This window comes from Sphaerodactylus townsendi, linkage group LG02 (assembly GCF_021028975.2).
Source record: "Sphaerodactylus townsendi isolate TG3544 linkage group LG02, MPM_Stown_v2.3, whole genome shotgun sequence".
In the NCBI taxonomy this organism is placed as follows: Eukaryota; Metazoa; Chordata; class Lepidosauria; order Squamata; family Sphaerodactylidae; genus Sphaerodactylus; species Sphaerodactylus townsendi.
Genome location: NC_059426.1, coordinates 43250568 through 43269265, shown reverse-complemented (window position 1 = coordinate 43269265; position 18698 = coordinate 43250568). Strand labels below are relative to the sequence as shown.

The window sequence follows — 18698 nt, the reverse complement described above, 5'->3', positions numbered from 1 at the left end:
CTTTTCTGTGGGACTTCATATCTCTTGTCTCTTGGCTTATCAAAGCACATTGAATAATCACCCATAGCTTTTTTAGAATTCAAGGACAATAGGAAATGCATATTGAATGTCTTGGGTGTTTGCAGGATTTGAGGATTTTGTCTATGCTGAAATTTTGTTTTGGATGTTATGGTCCCCTTCACAAGGACAAACGGATCATTCCAGAAGCTATTAATGGATGGTGTCCAATTAACCAGATAGAATCTCTCTTCAGGCACATTGAAAATCTGGCACAATGCAGACTGAATTATCTTTGCCATTTCTCCTATCTAATGGATACTTCTTCAATATTCTGACATGGAATACTTCTTCCTGGTCTGTGTGAAACTGTCACATGGCTTGCTCCATCTAAGTTCATTCGGCACTACTATCTTGATGACAATGCTAACCCAGATATGTAATCCAGGAGGACAATTCTCTTTCAGTAATACTATTACCTGCCTGTCTGTAATTGATTCACACAGCAGTAAAATCAGCTTGGATGGAATAGCCTATACTCTGCCATGCGATTAAGAAACTGTGCAGTTAAGTTTATTTAAATTGGGTGGTTTTCAGATGCATCTCTCCAGATGCAGCCCACTGAGCTTACTAAAATGTTGGAACTGGGGGGTAAGCAGGCTCTTAGGAACAGCATAGTAGGGGTCTGCAGTAGAAGGGGGTATTTGCAGAAATTTCCACTCTCCCTTAAGGAAACATATCCTCATGCTTTCAGATACAGACCAATATTAACAGGTGCCAGGAAGCTATTGTATTTTGGTAAGTTATCAGGGCGAGTGGACTAATATTCAACTTGTCATATAACGCAAAGTGATTTGGGGGGCAGAATGGTGTTAGATTATAAACAAGTCATTAAATATTCTGTTTGTTTCCTTAGCTAAAGTTAAGACCAAAGGGACCCACAACTTGAGGCAGAGGTGCTTTGAGGAAGCTTAGGGGCAGTTTGTCAGTGATGGCACAGCTGTGTTGTTGCATATAAACTGCCTTCATTCAAATTTCTGGGATTAAGGGTATCCGCAGATCGATTGCTGAGGATACAGTAGACCAAGCACAGCACGACCTCAGTACTGCTGATGGTGCTGTACCGCTGTTGGAAGAGTCCCGGCACAAATGGGGACGTCTCAGTCCTGCAGCTATTTTCAGACGTAAATTATGCAGACCAGATTTTTAAAAGTTTTTTTTTTTACTCCAGATAGTTATTTACTTTTCACTGGCTCTTTTGAGTTTACGGGTTCATTAAATGTACAAATTGGCTGCTGTTTGTCTACGTGGAGGTTTTTTTTATATAAAAAAACAACGTAGCGCAAAAGGGATAATAAAAGATTTTTTTAATGGGGCTATTTAAGATTTTAAATGTTAATCTAACTATTTTTATTGGTGAAATGAAGTGTGCAGTTTCTGTAATAGAATTTAAAAACAAAGTTATCTAAAGATAATAATTGTACTGTCATTTGTATCTGTGACTGCACAAAGTGAACAGAACGCTTGTTTTTGCAAAGTTCAATTAGGAACAGAATTGACTGGAGCCATCTGTTACTGAAATCTATAATTTTTATTATTTATTTCAGCGCAGCTGAAGTCTCGTAACGTTGCCCAATTTTGTGGCTTTGTTGTTAATTACACCAGGCTAAATCATATAGTGGTTGCCAAAACAAAATTTCTGTTTATTCACAGTCTTTAATAACGAACAGCACCAAGATGTTGTGCGTGTTGAACAGCCCACTTTCTGTTTAAATCATGTGGACATCCCAATTTTACTCAACCTGAAGCTGATATTTTATGGGCTTTGTTCAGAAGAACTTAACTGATATCTCATATGTGGCAAATCTATTCTACTATAGCTTCGTATGCTAACGGTCGGGTATGGGGTAATTCACACAGTCCTTAAGATGCCCCCTCAACCCTACAGTGTAAAACTCCCTAAGCAGCATTCCTGGGCTACTTTAGAACTTTTCTCTAAAGCCAAAACAAAACAAGAATCCCGTGGCACCTTAAATATTTGACTTATTTGTTATAGCTTGACATCTGGCACGTCAAATTAAAGGATTGGGATGTAAGAAATGTTGGAATAGTGTGTTTGAAAATGGCTGGTTTTGAAGCATTCCTGTGTAAATTTAATATTTAGGAAAATGTAAAGTCATCAGCAAATTTTATATTTTAATGGGAGCATGGAAAATATGTAGGGATTGAAACCAAAGGCACCATGAAAGAAGTCTTCCTGTCTCCTTGCATTAGAAGACTGTGGGAAAACAGAAGTGCCAAATCCAGATATAATCTTCCACTATCCTAAGAGTTTGACAACTTCTTGACCTGATCTATTATAGCACTACTGATAATCTTGTAGAAGACTGCTAACATTCTTTCTCTTTGGTTGTAGCTCTTTGGATATCCTCTACAGTTTTGGATGCACCTACTATTTCCTTGTGACAGATATATTTTTATGTATGTGGGTTGGTTTGCATTCAGCAGGGTGAACTACTAAAGGGTATTTTAACTGTGATTTTTAAAATTATTACTTTATTCCTCAGAAATGCTTTGGTTGTCTTAGCATTTTGGATCACACAGTTATTTTGTGCTTAGGTTGTGCCTCTGAGCTGCTTAAGAATTGCTCTTAAGGACCAGAGAAGTTGTATGGATGCAACAGCCACTAGACTTCGCAAATGTAGTCAATGCCATGTCCATCAGTGAAGTCGCAGTTAGTTAATTATATATATGAGTAATATGCTTTGATCTTTCTGCCTTTCCTCAGGTGGAGCCCGCCAAGTTGAAGACACTAACAGAAGGTCTGGAAGCTTACAACCATGTCAGAAAGCGGAATAGAAAGTAAGTAGCCTTTTAATTATTTTTTCAGGCTGGTAATAAGTTGTAATTTTTGTGGGAAATGGAAGAATGGTTTGAGACAGTTTGCTGGTTGTGATGTGTAGAGTCATCTCACTTTCACTTCTGGTAAAAAGGTATTACAGGGTTGACATGGTTTCAAAAACCTGCAAAACCTGTTTGATTGCAGGCAACAGGGAAGAATGATGCTACTCTCAAAAATTATGTCTGTCTCTCTCAAGCTTACCGTTAACAGAAAGCACAGGAGCAGTGTTTTGATTATTTTAGGTATCACAAAAGCCTTGAATGATTTTAGAAAAATCCAAAATATAATCTTTTTAATACATTGCGTCTTCTTACACAACTTGCAGTCAAATCTCGTCAGGATCCTTGCAATGTTGTTGCCTTTCTTTGGTCTTTTAACTGTGCAATCTGGGAGGGGGGCTAAATCCACATTGGAGAAACAGATCATCCATATCCCCAATGCTGCGTAAAGTGGCACTGGCTCCTGCACCAAGGGACTTAACACAGTGGCCAGCTGCTGCAGCGCCCAAACCCAGAAGCTGGCGTCTGCATTGGCATTTGGGGGCATTCCTGGAAGCGGAGCTGATTTTGGCCAATTGCAATCCACTTTTGGCCCAGGGATGCCCCCTCCCACCATTTCAGACTTGTGCCACCAAACAGGTGACATAAGTCATTTTTTGCTATGGGCTTCCCCAGCACCCACACTACTGATTGCCTCTTTGGAGATAGCACAACAGCGCCATTCCTGGATGCCACTTTGAATTTTGACTGCTAATGAATCAGTAAAATTAACCTATTGTACTGCTACATGACAAGCAAGATGTTTTCTTTATATGACTGGCAAGTAAAAAACATTAATTCAGCAGTAACCACTAAGTAACTTGCTGTGTGCTGCTCACCCAAGTACATTAGTGCTACCTGGATGACTTGATTCCACACAGCTTGCCCCAGCAGCAGACACTACCCAGTGTACCTGAGTGACTTGATATGGCACAACTTTTGCAGCTGGGCCAAACATTTTTCATAGATAGGCTGACAGGAGAGGGAAGGAAGAAATCTAGCACGGTGTGGTGGTTACAGCGTCAGACTAGGACCTGGGAGACCCAGGTTAAAATCCCCACTCTGCCATAAAGTTCACTGAGTGACCTTGGGCCAGTCATACTTTCACAGCCTGATCTACCTCACAGGGTTGTTGTGAGGGGAAACTGGAGGGGAAGAGAATGATGCAAGCAGCTTCAGATCTCCATGGTGAGAACGGTGGGGTATAAAGGGAATAAAGAATAAGTAAAGTTCAAGATGGAGGAGCGCTAAAAGGGTGATTGTTGAGTGGAAAGGAGAAAGGGAAGCAGGAATAGGATGGAAGCTATTGGACTCCCAGGAGGAGAGAAAAAGGTCCGGGGAAATGAAATGACTCCTCCAAGTCCTAGTGATTTTACTATTTGTAGTATGTAATATTGAATTTTCCCAGTAATCCCTGTGGTTTTAATAATACATGTATTAGTAATTCCAAGGATTTCAAACTGCATCCCTTTGGTCAGGAATCATATAATATCTTCAGTCAGAGGCATTCCTCCCATTGGGCAAAGTGGGCAGTTGCCCTGGGCGCAGCCTTGTGGGGGGGCGTAGGTTCATTTGTGGGATTTTTTGTATTTTCAGTGTTTTTTCCATTTTTGGCCTGCAGGGGGCGCAGTTTTTAGGCTAGCAGCACCAAAATTTCAGGGATTCTTCAGAAGACTCTCCTGATGATATCACCCAGGTTTGGTGAGGTTTGGTTTAGGGAGTCCAAAGTTATGGACTCCCAAAGGGAGTGCCCCCATCCTCCATTGTTTCCAATGGGAGCTAATAGGAGATGAGAGCTACACCTTTGAGGGTCCATAACGTTGGACCCCCTGAACCAAACTTCACCAAACCTGGGTGGTATCATCAGTAGGGTCTCACGAAGATACTCTGAAGTTTTGGTGCTGCTATCTTAATAATTGTACCCCTGACATCAGGCACCCCCTAAATTTCCCAAGATTCTCCTTTTAAATCCACCCCCTTCATGCCAATGCTTCTTTTCTTTCTTTCTTTTATTCTCTCAATGCCTAATAAAGGTTATTATTATCATTAAATCCACCCCCTTTGCCTTGGATTTAAAGGGAGAATCTGAGGTCCCCAGTATAAACATTGGAAGTAAAGCTGTTTCAGGGTGAGGGAGAATCCACCCCAGAGTAGCATCACTTTCAATGTTGTTTAAACTGGGGACCCCAGATTCTCCCTTTAATGTGGATTTAAAAGGAGTAATCTGGGCTCCCTAGTTTTAAACACCATTAAAAATAATGCTGTTTGGGGTGGATTCCAGCATCACTTGTTTAAACTAGGAAGCCCAGATTCTCCTTTTAAATCCACCTTAAAGGGAGAATCTGGGGTCCCCTGTTTAAATAACATTGAAAGTGATGCTGTTTTCCCCAATTGGGGGGATTGGATACAACACCATAAAATGTTTTCATAGCAGTAATAAAACATTTTGAAAGCATTTTGAAAATGTTTTCAAAAATATTTCTGCTGTGTTCAGATTTGTGAGTTGGGGCATGTTCTATAATGTGATGGTGACTTTGAAACAACCTGGTGGAAAAAATCATTGTTTGGTTACCGTGGGAGAGGTTGGCCACACGTGGGGGGGGGGGCGGGCGGGCGGGCATCAAACTCAGGTTTTGCCCAGGGCTCCAGTTTGTCTAGGTACGCCCCTGTCTTCAGTACATTATCTGAGGGAAGAAGCTCGCAAGCCCTTCTCATTGTCTTCTGTTCGAAGCCTTAAGAGATTTGGAGTGCCAGTTACAAACTATGTAGCCACCAGCTGTCACCAGTAACTCTTAGGAGTATCTGCTGCTAGACAGTCATAAATGAGCACTCTGAGCACTCTGTTATCTCTATTTTTGTGTAGAGTCCCCACCTGATTGCTACACCACCCACTGCCCTTCTGCAAGCAAGCACAAGTGTCATCTGTCACAACTTTCCATTTTAGAGTTGTACTCTAGGAACAGAGAGCTTTTCTGCTGCTCTTTCCCAGTACATGCTCCTTATAGCAAGATATGCGGAGTTTCCAGCATGGTATAGTGGAGAGCCCATGTGGCATAGTGGTTAAGAGCAGGTGGACTTTAATCTGGAAAACTGGGTTTGATTCCCCACTCCTCTACATGAGCGGCAGACTTTTATCTGGTGAATCAGATTTGCTTGCCCACTCCTACATTGCTGCTGGGTGGCCTTGGGACTAGTCACAATTCTTCAGAACTCTTTCAGCCTCACCTACCTCACAAGGTGTCTGTTGTGGGGAGAAGAAGGGAAATGAGTTTGTAAGCCCCTTTGAGTCTCCTTTTGGGAGAGAAAGGGGATTTAAATCCAAACTCCTACTCCTATTCTTCTTCTCCTTCTCCTTCTTCTTGCAGAGCTCAGTCTTAGAGCATTTAAAATAAAGGAAATTTAATAAATGAATAGGAGATTATGCATGTTCCATTGAAGCAATTCAGGCTTAATGAGGGTATAAAGAAACAGTGAAAGCTAGCAGTCTTCTGTCCCTACACTAGATGCTTCCTAAATAAAGTTGAATTTTAGGATAGGCAAGCTTTCCTTGCAGTAAGTTACAGTTCATCTTCCTGTCCCAAAGGAAGATCTTTCTTTTGATCTCTTAAGTCTTCCCAGCTTTATGGCTCGAGGTGTGACCTAGTAGCAAGGGGTTCAGTAGAAAGCCTTTAGAATACCTAAGAGCTTTAATTCTCTGTTCTGGGAGCCCCATGGCTTTTCTCTCCAATCCCCATCCTTTCTACCAACTGTTGTTCTGCAGCAGGGTTCATGTCCATGAATAATCACGACAATTGAAACTTTGAGATGGCTTCTTGGGTACTGCTTTCATACACGCTTATTGTTTTCATTGTATATCAGAGGGAAAGTGCTGTCCATTCAGCACCACTAAGTGCTGTCCTAAAATATTCTGTGCTGAGTAGCTACAGCCAGGGAGATGTTGTTCAGATATTCTATCTAAGCTATTGAGTGACCTTGGACCATCAAACCTCCCTGACAGGTTTGCTTTGAGGATAAAATTGGAGGGAAGACACCATTTGTGTTGTGGTCGACTCTTTGGAACAGGGGTGGGGTCTAATTAATTAATGTTAATTATTTGTGCCCACTTTCCTCGCTGTTAAGCAATAGCTCAAGGAGTTTATAAATGCAGATATGCATTCCATCACACAGACACTAAAACACTGTAAGTAAATATTTAAACATTATTTTTCCCATACATACCTACCCCAAACTAGGAGTCTCCTTTTCCCAATCAAGCATAGTTTCTGGGTTGCAGGTGTGGGAAATATTCCTCTTCAGGGTCTGGACACACGTTTGGTTCAGCAATTCAGATTTGGTCTGGAGATGCAGCTTTAGTTTCAGGAAAGCAAGTTGGCCTTTCCTGTAGCTTTGCCTGAGGCGGTGGACTCACTGATGGATAAGCCACAAAGTGGGGGAAGGCTTTTAGGGAAAGTACCTCCATCGTTCATTGATTCCTCAATCAGATGTCTCTTTCTCTGCTCCTATGACTCTGTCACTAGCCAGCCCTAGCTGAGCAAAATTCCTTCCTAATCCCAAGTACACCAATAGCTAGTTTCATCCCAAAGAATTTGCTAGAGAATGTTAAATTAACCAGCTCCCTGACAGGCTAACAAGCTGATTAGTATCACCCATTTGTAATTACCACACAGAAAAAGTAGACCACATCTTTAGAGGCACTGTGCAGCTTGTAGAGAAGGAAAATGATACACCTCGCCAGATTAAAAAGCAGTAAGTAGGAGACCAATTAAGTGAGTTACCTGTGGAGAGGGCACTGCCAAAAAAAAAGGATGCAATTAGCACCCTTTCACTATTAGTGAAACAAACACTCCCTTTACAAATTTAGCACCACACAAGCAGCCGGGTGGGGTGTTGAAAACTGGGCCAAGCCATTTATTTATACACGGTCAGTAATTATGCCAAGAACATAAAAGAACATTATTAAGTAACTGCCATTGTACCTTCAGCAGTGTTGCTAATACAATTTTAGTTCTTCCCCTTTATGAACCTATGCTATCCTAATACATAATTACCTAAGGCTTGGAATGAATCGACGAATCACTTCCCACCAATTGGTGTGCAGAACTCACTTCCAACCGTCCATCACAAATCCTCCACTCACCTTCCACCCCAGGCCTCCGGACTTCCCTACTTGCACCAGCAGTGGCTCACCTGCAGTCTCCAGCAGATTGTGGTAGTGAGAATCAGCAGGAGAGCAACATTGGTTCCTGGGGTAGGCCACAGAGCAGGCAGGTGGCTAGCCCCATCGCAATGTGGGACCACCCAAACTAGTAGAGCACTGGGGAGGAGAGCTGGTGGGACAAAGAGCCAGCCGGCGACACTTGGCCAGAGCCGGCTTGGATTGTCAGACTGCCCACAGAGAGTGAGGCAAGCAGGAACACCTCCAATTGCCCGGCCGGTTGGTCTGTCGCCAGCTTATCCAGACTGAGGCGGCCCACAGCAACAAATGCCTGGGAGTAATGGGACGTGCCCCTTCCTCTCAAGGACAAAGGAGTGGTACAAGCAGACCCTTAAGGGCAAAATCTGCCCTCTAGCTGAGCACACAACCAGCCTCCCCATTCTCTGCCCGCCTTCTGCCAACCCCCCAAAGATAAGCTGGGCTGGCAGGGCAGGGCAGCCTTGCCACCCGCTGAGCCTGCCACCAGCCTTGCCATCCCCCTGCCCACTCTCTATCACCCTCAAAAGATAAGGAAAGGGCCAAGGAGTGACTAAAAAGGCTTTCCTTCCTTCAATCCTCCTTTCCTCCCCACCAAACGTCAGGGTGTGCCAAGGCTCCACCTGGCTGGTGGCCTTGTAGCCCTGTGCATTCCCTTCCTTTCCTTCCCATCGACAATGTTCCTACCTTTCTCCACATCCCCCTTCCTCACCCCTTCCACAACATGTTTACTTCCCCCCCCTTTCTACCTATTCACAACATTCCTTTCTCCCCAACCCCCTTCCCCGATCCCTATCCCAAGCACAACGGTTTTACTTATCCCCCAGTCTCTCCTTTCTCCCCATTGACAACGTTCCTGCTGTCCTCTCCAGCTCCCTTCCATGATCCATCCCCCCACCCACAATTTTTCCCCTCCCGCCCATATCCTCCTTAATGCAGTTGGCCCTCCCCATGTAGTTGCCAAATCCACATGCAGCCCCTAGCTATGAGCTTACCTCATAGACAAGGATCTTCCACAATACTGTAGCAACATGCGAAGGGAGCCACAGCATACAAGCACTGCCACTGGAAGTTCAGTAAAAACGTGTCTTCAGCAGTACTAGGCTGCAAATATTTACCCCACTTGGTACTCTGGCGATGTAACACTTTCTCCTTACAAGTAATGAACGATGACTTCAATGTATTGTCGAAGGCTTTCACGGCCGGAATCACTTAGGTGCTGTGTGGTTTCTGGGCTGTATGGCCGTGTTCCAGCAGCATTCTCTCCTAACGTTTCGCCTGCATCTGAGGCTGGCATCTTCAGAGGATCCTCTGAAGATGCCAGCCACAGATGCAGGCGAAATGTCAGGAGAGAATGCTGCTAGAACACGGCCATACAGCCCGGAAACCACACAGCACCCAAATGATGACTTCAGTTTGGTTTTTGTTCTAGGTTTCGGCAGAATCATCAGTTAGGAGTGTAGCCAAAGAAGACAGTAATACTTGGACCCTTCAGGGAGTCTTTTAAGAAAAGGAAGGAAAATGCATGCAGGTTTTATGGGTGAAGGGTTCAGATAACTCTTGATCCAGTTTCACTCCTTCAAGAGCTGTTTCGCCACGTTAAAAAATAGTGCATACTCCCTTTTTGTGTGATTTCTAGTAGAGGTTCAGCCTGACATTTTTCCTGCTGTAAATTCTATCCCATCATGCAGAAATTTCAGGCAGACTAATCATTCTTTTGTTTCTCCATTAAAAAAAGAAGTACTGGTTGCAGATGAAACATGGAGCTGGAGGAGATCTCAAGGGTCATCCTGCACAATACAGGGATGTCATAATCACCTTCCTCCCCTGAACCCCCAGTGAGCCCTGCTCTATGTCCAGAGGAAGGCAGAAAACTTCTTGGATCCCTGGCCAATCTGGCCTGGAGGAAAATTCCTTCCTGACCCCAAGGTGGTGATCACTACTACACTGGACATGTAAGAAAGGGCTGCAAGAGCCAAACACTGACTCAGCCCTTTTTGTCCTCTCTCTTATGATCTGCCTAAGTTAACAGAAACAGCATAGATGTCAGATGGCCATCTAGACTCTGCTTAAAAACCTCCAAAGAAGGGAAGCCCACCACCGCCCAAGGAAGTCTGTTCCATCCAATCAGAATATTATTCTTTGTTCTTTTTATTCATTCATTCATTCATTCATTCATTCATTTATTCATTCATTCATTCATTCATTCATTCATTTTATCTGCATATGTATTTTCTTCCCATCACTGAAATCCCTGGGTGGAGTATAGTCATAAAACACATAAAACAATCTTAAAACCTTCATAAAATCTACTTGAAAAAACCATCCCCATCCCTCACCCTTATAAATATACATATTCATCCCTCCCGCATAATACCCCCCCCCCCCGAACATTTCAAAAATTCAGCTAGGCTGCCCCAATAGAGTGCTAATACAGCAATAGCAGGTACCAAATAAAAAGGGAAGTATGGAGGGGGGAAATTGCCCAGGAGGGATCACTCATATGCCCAAGTACAGCAGGTGGTCTTGACCAAGTGCCTAAATTCTTACAGAGTTGGTTCTTATAGAGTCTGGCAGATCTCTAGGGGGGAGAGTTTTCCAAAATGCTGGATCCACTGCAGAAAAGGCCCTCTGGGTGGCCCCCACCCCCAGAATCTTGGAATTCAATGGAGTCACTAAGAATGCCTCCCCTCACCGCTGACCTCAGTGCCCAGGCAGGTCTGTATGAGAGGAGGCGTTCCTTCAGCTATATAGGGTCCAGGCCATGTATGACTATGTATGTCAGTATCAGCACCTTGAATTGATTCCAGTAGCAAATAGGGGGCCAGTGCAATTGCCACAGGACAGGTGTTATGTGATGACATCCTGAGATATCCACTAGCAGCCTTTCTGCTGCATTCTACACCAGCTCCAGCTTCTGGACTGTCTTCAAGAGTAGCCCCACACGAGTGTGTTACAATAATCTAACTGGGAGATTGCCAGCGCATGGATGGCTGTAGCCAGGTCTTCCCAGTCCAAGTAAGGGCAGGTCTGGTGAACCATCCGGAGAACCTGGTAGGTCCTCCTCGCCACCATTGCCACATGGAATTCCAGTGACAGTGATGGATCAAGAATAACCCTACAGTGACAGTGATGGATCAAGAATAACCCTACAGCTTCCTCCCTACAGTGCACCCAGAGAGGAAGCACCTTGGGGCAAGACTTCTTGTCCCAACGTGCTTCCTTTGCCCCGCCTGTTCTTCTTGCTTTCCTCGCTGAAAGCAAGAACACTTCTGGTGTGAGCTTTGCACCAGAGCCAGGCAAGGGTGGGGCAGAGCCGACCATGGGTAATTGGGCCATGATTGGCTTTTGATTGGTTTATTCTTGGTTGTGCAATTTGTCTCCTTAAAGGAATAATGGTGTTCCTGGATTGCTTTTACAACTGTTTATTTTGAGTGTGACTTATGGCCTTTTTCAAGGATGCCATTTCTGTATGTTTTTTGCATCAGAGATAGCAACGTTAAGCACACCATTAAGCTGAAAGACTGCTTTGTTCATTGTATGTTCAGAATGGTCTTTCATTGACAGGCTGAATTAAATGGAGTCACCCTTGTTACTTCAATTTGCCATACATTTCAAAGCAGCAGATTTCTTCTATCACAAAGTCTTATGGGCACTATTGTAAACTTTTCTGTCTGCTTTTATCCTAGAAGTGGAAAGTTAAATAACCATTTAGAAGCTGCTATACATGAGGCCATGAGTGAACTCGACAAGATGTCTGGGAATGTAAGTTTTCAGTGCATACGGTAATATTTTAAAAATGTTAACAACTGCTGTTCCATAGTTTGCAAACGATACAAAATAATAAAATAAGAAAACATTTATATTTTCAGTTTTTTTCTGAGAATGAAGACTATCTTTTAAAAACTAGGATATATATTAGTCCAGTAGACATGCAGTGTGGGTGGCTGTTAAAGCTAATGCTTCTGATTGTTTTGCCACCTTAGGGTGTTCTAAATAAAATAAAAACACATGCAGATTCTTAAAAACTGGGATATGTCTTAAAACTGATAGACATGCAATGTTACCAGGGCTTTCTGTGTGATTGCTCCCAGGCTCTGGGATACTCTCCCCTCGGAGATTCACCTGGCGCCTACCCTTGATGAGTTTAGGCATATGGCGAAGTCTTTTCTCTTCCCCTGGGCATTGGGCTAGCCTCCCTGGAAGCCCCTCTACAACTGCTGGTCTGGGGCGGGGGTAGCATTGAGGAAGTGGCGTTGGGTCATTTAATGATATTTTATTGCTATGCTTTATTGTTACTTTTATTTATGACTTTATTGATATGTTTTATCATTAAACTTTGTTGTGAGCCACATAGAGACCTCTGTATAAGGCAGGGTAACAATATTCGGAGGGAGAAAGGGAGGGAGGGCATTAAATCTCCCAAAGCAGAGGAGCACTTCTCTGCATATGTGCACACAAAGCTGCCTCATGGTGGAGCCAATGGCACTGTCGGTAAGTCAGGGAAGGAGGTAGGGGTCAGGCAAATTGGAGTATTGAATTGAATTGAAACCCTTAATGGCATTTTAAAAACTGGTACAAAAAAACTCTAGCAAACTGGTACAGCTAAATGGCTGATAGTGGGACTCAACACTTCTAATCACCCCTCAGCCATGAGCTCACTGGGAAGCCTGAAGCATGGCACCCTCTTTCAGTCTTAGTGTCAGATCTTCATTACCAGGATGATAACATGGTTCATAATACGCAACTGCTATAAGGATGACTGAGATAATATACGTGAAATGTTTTGAAAAAAGTTTTATGAATATCAAGTATTGTTCTTTGGGAATTACTGAAATTCCTTTCCCCTTGTTACTTTCCTACCTTTCAGGTACACCAAATTCCACAGGGAGACAGACAGCTGAAGCCTCCAAAACCGAAGAGGAGGAAGATCTCTAGATAACATTGAATGTCTTTGTTACTGGTCCAGTACTTATTAAAAAAATGCACATAAATATAAATATATATATATAAATATATATAAGGATGGATAGAGTTCATCACCACAGGGTGCTAAACAAAACAGTGGTACAGTATTCTCGCTGGTAAAGAGGAAGACGTCAAACCCGATCCTCAAAAGATTACAGTGTGTCTATAGAACCTTTTTTTCTATCATTCTAAAATTGTGATTATAAGAAATAGTCCAAATGTTTCTGCAAAAATTTTCATTGTGTATATAGATAAAACGGAATTTCATGGTGATACCTGAAATGTAAATAATGTACAATATTGTCATGTACAAGCGTACCTAATGCACACTTTATCTTTTATTGTACAAAAAAATAGTGTACAAAATTCTTTGGTTTCTATGAGTACACATACAAGAGACTACCAGTGTAAAGTGATAAATAAAAATACAGCCTAAATGCTTTTATATAATAATGTAAAAGATGCTGTTTTTGTATTTAACAGCAGTGAAAAAGGCATGATTATGTAATACCTTAATTATGACATAACACTTCTCGCCACTGAGTGTTCATTTATAGTGTCTGTTTGGAATGAACCTTGCCTGGAAGTACTGTACTCCATTTCAGGTCTCTGTAGGAGAGTGCAACCTTGCAGATTCCTAAAGGGATGTGGGATTGCAGGTTTAATTAACAAGTCAAACACTGCAACTACCAGTTGCAATTCTTTCTTCTTCTTTTTTTAATTTGCCTGAGTTTTAAAGTAGAGTACTGTAGATTTTTAAATTAAATAATATTTAGATAGAATATTTTTAATCCGCGATTGCTTTGACAGACTTTCTTAGCCAGCTGCTTTAAAATCACATTGGGAAAAAACACGTTCATTTTGAAATCCTTTAGAGCCTAAATTGGCGAACCCGATCGGTCGATGCCGAGAACACAACCCTTTATAATTTTCAAGAGCAATGGCATAGTCTGAAACTCAGTTCTCATTGCTAATGTTATTAACCATCAGACCTTATAGTACAGGAACATAGGTATTCTAAAACTAAGGCAGCTCAGTGATCAGTTGTGCTTATCTGTTTTCCACTGAATTAGTGGTATTCTCTCAGCATAAGTGGTCTCTGAGTCACCTTATCTGCCAACACTGACACCTGTCATACAGTATTAATAAACTAGGTGGCTTACAAAACGACTAGCAGCAATGGCCAGGATCCCAAAGAACTGCACTAGTTCTGTCTGTGAAGAGCCCTGTCCCTTCCTTCAACATGACGTTAAAAAAACACATTTGAAACTGAAGGGACTTCAAAAATTAGGGTGTTTTTTTTAATATGGAGTAGGGTCTCTGCTTAAAAGGAAAGAAAAATCCCACCAAGCTATAGCAGCTCTTTGGATCCAACCAGTGATGTTATCAGTATTATGTAACATATCAGATTTATTTTATTTAATAAGAATTATTTATACCATTAACAGATTCTTATATATAAATATATAAATATATATATTAATGTGGCAGAAATGTGCAGGTTTGAATCTATTAACCAGATTATTTATGTTATGTTAAGTTGAAAGAAATGTGAAACGTATGTTAGAAAGGTGATCGTACATTACAGATACACAAACCTAAAGCTGTGAGCCATTCTCTAAATACCAGTATCGTTAAAACAACGTGTAGCACAATGTCATTTTCAGTGTTGGTGCTGCCTATGGTGGCAATGGCCCTCCCCCTCTTCCAGGCATCCCAAAACACAGTATCAGCTCTCTTTGCCTAATTCCAAGATGGAGTCTTTAAGGCCATCTACTACCTCTTCATCTGGGAGCCACCATTTTGTTTTATCCTGAAGCGTCATTCCTTTCAATGGCTTAGTTACCTCTCCTAGCAAAGACTGCTTGTAGTCGGCATCGTCTAAAGCTGATAACAATGCCAGTATACTGATAACCAAAACATAGTACTTATATACAAGGAATATAATTCCCTGCCCAGTTCATTTTCTCAGGACCCAAAGCTTCAATTTTTTAACCCCCCCCCCCCTTGTGTGATGAGCACCACTTGCCCCAGAGGACAAGCGAGCTGAGGGAATGACATTCCTGTGTTCAGGTCTTCTGTGCCAATGCACTTAGCACTATCACTGGGCTGGATAACTTGCTCTTCTCTCATGTGGTTCGCTCTTTTTTTCCCACACCCCAACCTGATGGAATGCAATTAGCTACACTAAGCTACAGTGGCCTGGAGACAGGAACCTTTCCTTCTACTGGGTAGGTTCATTTTGTCCTTTGTGTAACGGCAGGATCGCCTGCCACAATCCTACATGAAAACTCATGTGAAGTGATCTTTTGTGTAGTTTAGTTAGCACACTTTTTTTTGTTGCAAGTTGATGTGTTTGTTAAGTTTAAAGAGTTAATGTTGTCCATTTTTCGTACCAGCCTGCTTTCTGCTTTGTCTAAACAGATGTTTCTATTCATGAATACTCATGCGTGTGTGCGCGTGTGTGGGTGGATGTGTGTTTATATTCAGTTTTTTTAAGTTTGCTCTTTTTTTGTCCCTAAAACTGAATTTGTATTGACCAACCCTTCTTTTGACATTTTAACTAATTAGGTTTGTTAACTTTTCTCACCAATGTATACTTTACATTAGTAGACTATGTAAAGTATTTCTGTGCACTTGATTTCATTGGTTAATATTGGCATTGATGTGGGTGCTAGGAGTAGTTTGCTTCAGTCCATACAGATTTTTTTCCTCCTCTTTAGAGTTTTTATGGTTTTATGTAAGCAGTTAATGTAAATATTGTGAGCATTACAGGTCATGCAGTGTTGTAACATTTTAAAAAATGTTGCACCTACTTTACGATTAAAAAGCTGGTCACTCGTACTTGAATTTTGCCCATAGAGCCATTTCTTTCTCTTTGCATTAATGCATAAATTACTTTTTTTTAAAATCAAGGCCCGACCCTTCTTTCTACGCTTATTTTTTTGTTTAACAAATCTCTATTTTTCTAACAGAAGATTTTAACATTTAAAACAATTTTTCAACTTTCTAACTTATGAAATCCTCCTATATTTAGAGAGTGAGAAAATACCCTCATTTCAGAAAGTGAAATAATTGAATTCTTGGCACAATGAAAGAAATCACACAAGAGGGATAGTGAAGTTGAACCCTCATAAGATTAATTAGCCTCTCATTAGACAGATTAGTGGATGTTTGTGTGGTGTTTTGAGGATATAAAGTGCTAACTATCCTCATGTGTCTATTTATTTATTTATTCTTGGTGGGTTGTGATAAAATTATATAAAAATCAAAGGAATTATTCTTTCTATCATGGAGAATTTATGAGCACCATTTAGTAATTTTTATTTATGAAAAAGCTTCCTATATTCAGTTATTTAGACTGAAAAGTGTTACTGAAACTAGCTTTGAAACCAGTATCCAAAAATAATACATTCTCATGTCCCATGTCAGTTATGGCCACAGCCTCAGTTTGAAGTTTTGTTTATAGTTTTATAATTAAATTTACCAATGCCATTGTGCAGAAAACTTGCAAGTAACTCAATATTATTGTGGATTTCCCAGAATTTAATGGTTTAAAGTATCATGGTGGACTGAATTACCTTTTATTAGTACAGTTTGTATTTTGCTACATAGGGTTTTTAATATGAATATTCCGGAAGAGCAGTAGCATAATAATGCTTTTCTATTTTAAAAGAACCCCATTCTAGTCTTACTAAGAATTAGATTTTTTTAAAAAAATATCAGTTTTGTAAAATTTGATAAAATTGTCAATATTATGATTAAATCACAAAAAAACCTCACTGTGATGTTCTCTTCCAGAACGGGGCCATGTTTGCACAACACCAGTTTGGGAGGGGGTTACATCCCTGATTTAAAATGGGGTATGTTGGCACTATTGTTCTTTTAAATAGCCGTAACAGTAAACCAAAGTAATTTGGTTATGGTAGAATGTCTGGGACTCAGCCCTCGACTTACCAGTCACGTCCAGATAGTAATACAAACGCTAGGTCATGAAATACTGTATCCAACAGATCCGTTTAGAGTGCATGGCCAGTTGTGCATATTGCACAGGTCAGTTTATATAGTAATTCCTCAAACTTTCCTTCAATTCACTTTCCTGTTGAGGTACTTACCTCTCTGAAGATACAGTTATCTTGTAAACAAGCTATTATATTTGAAGATCGTCACTTTCTCTGTGCAGTCTATTGCATTTTATGTATTTTCATGGCATCCTTGACAACATGGTGTTACGCATGGGCATATTTAGCAGAGTTGTACAGCGAATATTTGCTTATTTGGTGAGATGAAAGATCCACCTAGTTCTGCATCCTGTCTTCAAGAGTAGCTTATCCAGATGCCCATGGAAAGCTCACAAACTGCTATTCATGACAATTTTCTTGTTGGTCCTCAAATACCTTGTAAGAAGATATAATATTTCTGAAGATCTACATGGTTGTTACTGCTTACGACGTGCCTATTTTCCATGAATCTGTCTGATGTCATCTGTCCCAATGGCTAGTGCCAAATCTTTTAGCAACAAATTGTGCATTGCTTGAAGATTTTTTTTGTCTTGAATCAAATTCACGGAATGGCACCAGGTTGTGGTGTTTGATGCTCTTAGGGAAAGAAGATCTAGAACTGACAAGAATTCTATTGGTTAAACAAACTTCCAAAGTTATATTCAACTATGTCCTAAATAATCTTCAAGGTGTTTGTTATTCCTGATGACATCTCCAAGAGAATGGGGATAACCAAGAGCCCCTGCTATAAAGTCCTTTGACTCAATAGCATTTTGGTATGTCCTTTCCCAAGTCATTGGTATTAGCCCTGCAGCTGCATTAAAGGCATGCTACAAAGGATACATTCTGTCACTAAGACACTGGATGCTTTCTAAGGGTGTAATTAAAACTCCTGTGATAGAACTTTCATGAGAACGGTTTGTTTTCCATTGAAAGACCCACGATTAGCGTGATGGTTTTCATATGCCAATGAAAAAAGCAGTATTTTCTTTCTTGTCCAAGTGGTGCAACAGAATGAGATCCCGCTATCTTGTTCTCTCAAATGAACTGAATTTCAATGTATTGTCGAAGGCTTTCACAGCCAGACTCACTGGGGTGCTGTGTGGTTTCCGGGCTGGATGGCCATGTTCTAGCAGCATTCTCTCCTGACGTTTTGCCTGCATTTGTGGCTGGCATCTTCAGAGGATCCTCTGAAGATGCCAGCTACAGATGCAGGCGAAACGTCAGGAGAGAATGCTGCTAGAACATGGCCATCCAGCCCGGTAACCACACAGCACCGCCGAACTGAATTTCTTTGGGAAAACATATTGTGTTTTATTGGGTGATTTTTATTGCAAGCCCAAAGAGTTTGATCCAGACTTCTTCTCCCCCTCCCCCCACCCCCTTTAAGATAACAAATTACAAAATAAGAAAAAAGCAACAAGACTTTTCATAAATAGCTGATCATTAATAATGGATTACATTGCTGTATAAATAGTGGATTACATTGCTAGTGAGGATATCTGCCTGTGAAAAAAAATTCCAAACATCTGTTCTCAAGTTCCTGGTACTCAACAATTACAGACACAAATGTTCATCATAATTTTTGACCTAAAGCTTTC

The 18698-nt window shown here is 41.3% G+C and overlaps 1 protein-coding gene across 4 annotated transcripts in view; it reads left to right on the top strand.

Moving 5' to 3' along the window:
• MBD5 (methyl-CpG binding domain protein 5) overlaps positions 1 to 16603 on the top strand; it is a 174131-nt gene extending 157528 nt beyond the window's left edge. For 3 of the 4 annotated variants that reach the window (XM_048484067.1, XM_048484066.1, XM_048484065.1), the window contains 3 exons: positions 2786 to 2859; positions 11818 to 11893; positions 12999 to 16603. In XM_048484067.1, the coding sequence (XP_048340024.1) occupies positions 2786 to 2859; positions 11818 to 11893; positions 12999 to 13070 (222 nt within the window). In that variant the 3' untranslated portion in view covers positions 13071 to 16603. Of the gene's footprint in view, positions 1 to 2785; positions 2864 to 11817; positions 11894 to 12998 lie in introns of those variants that run through there. The other variant, XM_048484068.1, reaches the window with a different exon arrangement.
• Positions 16604 to 18698: the final 2095 nt, after the last annotated feature.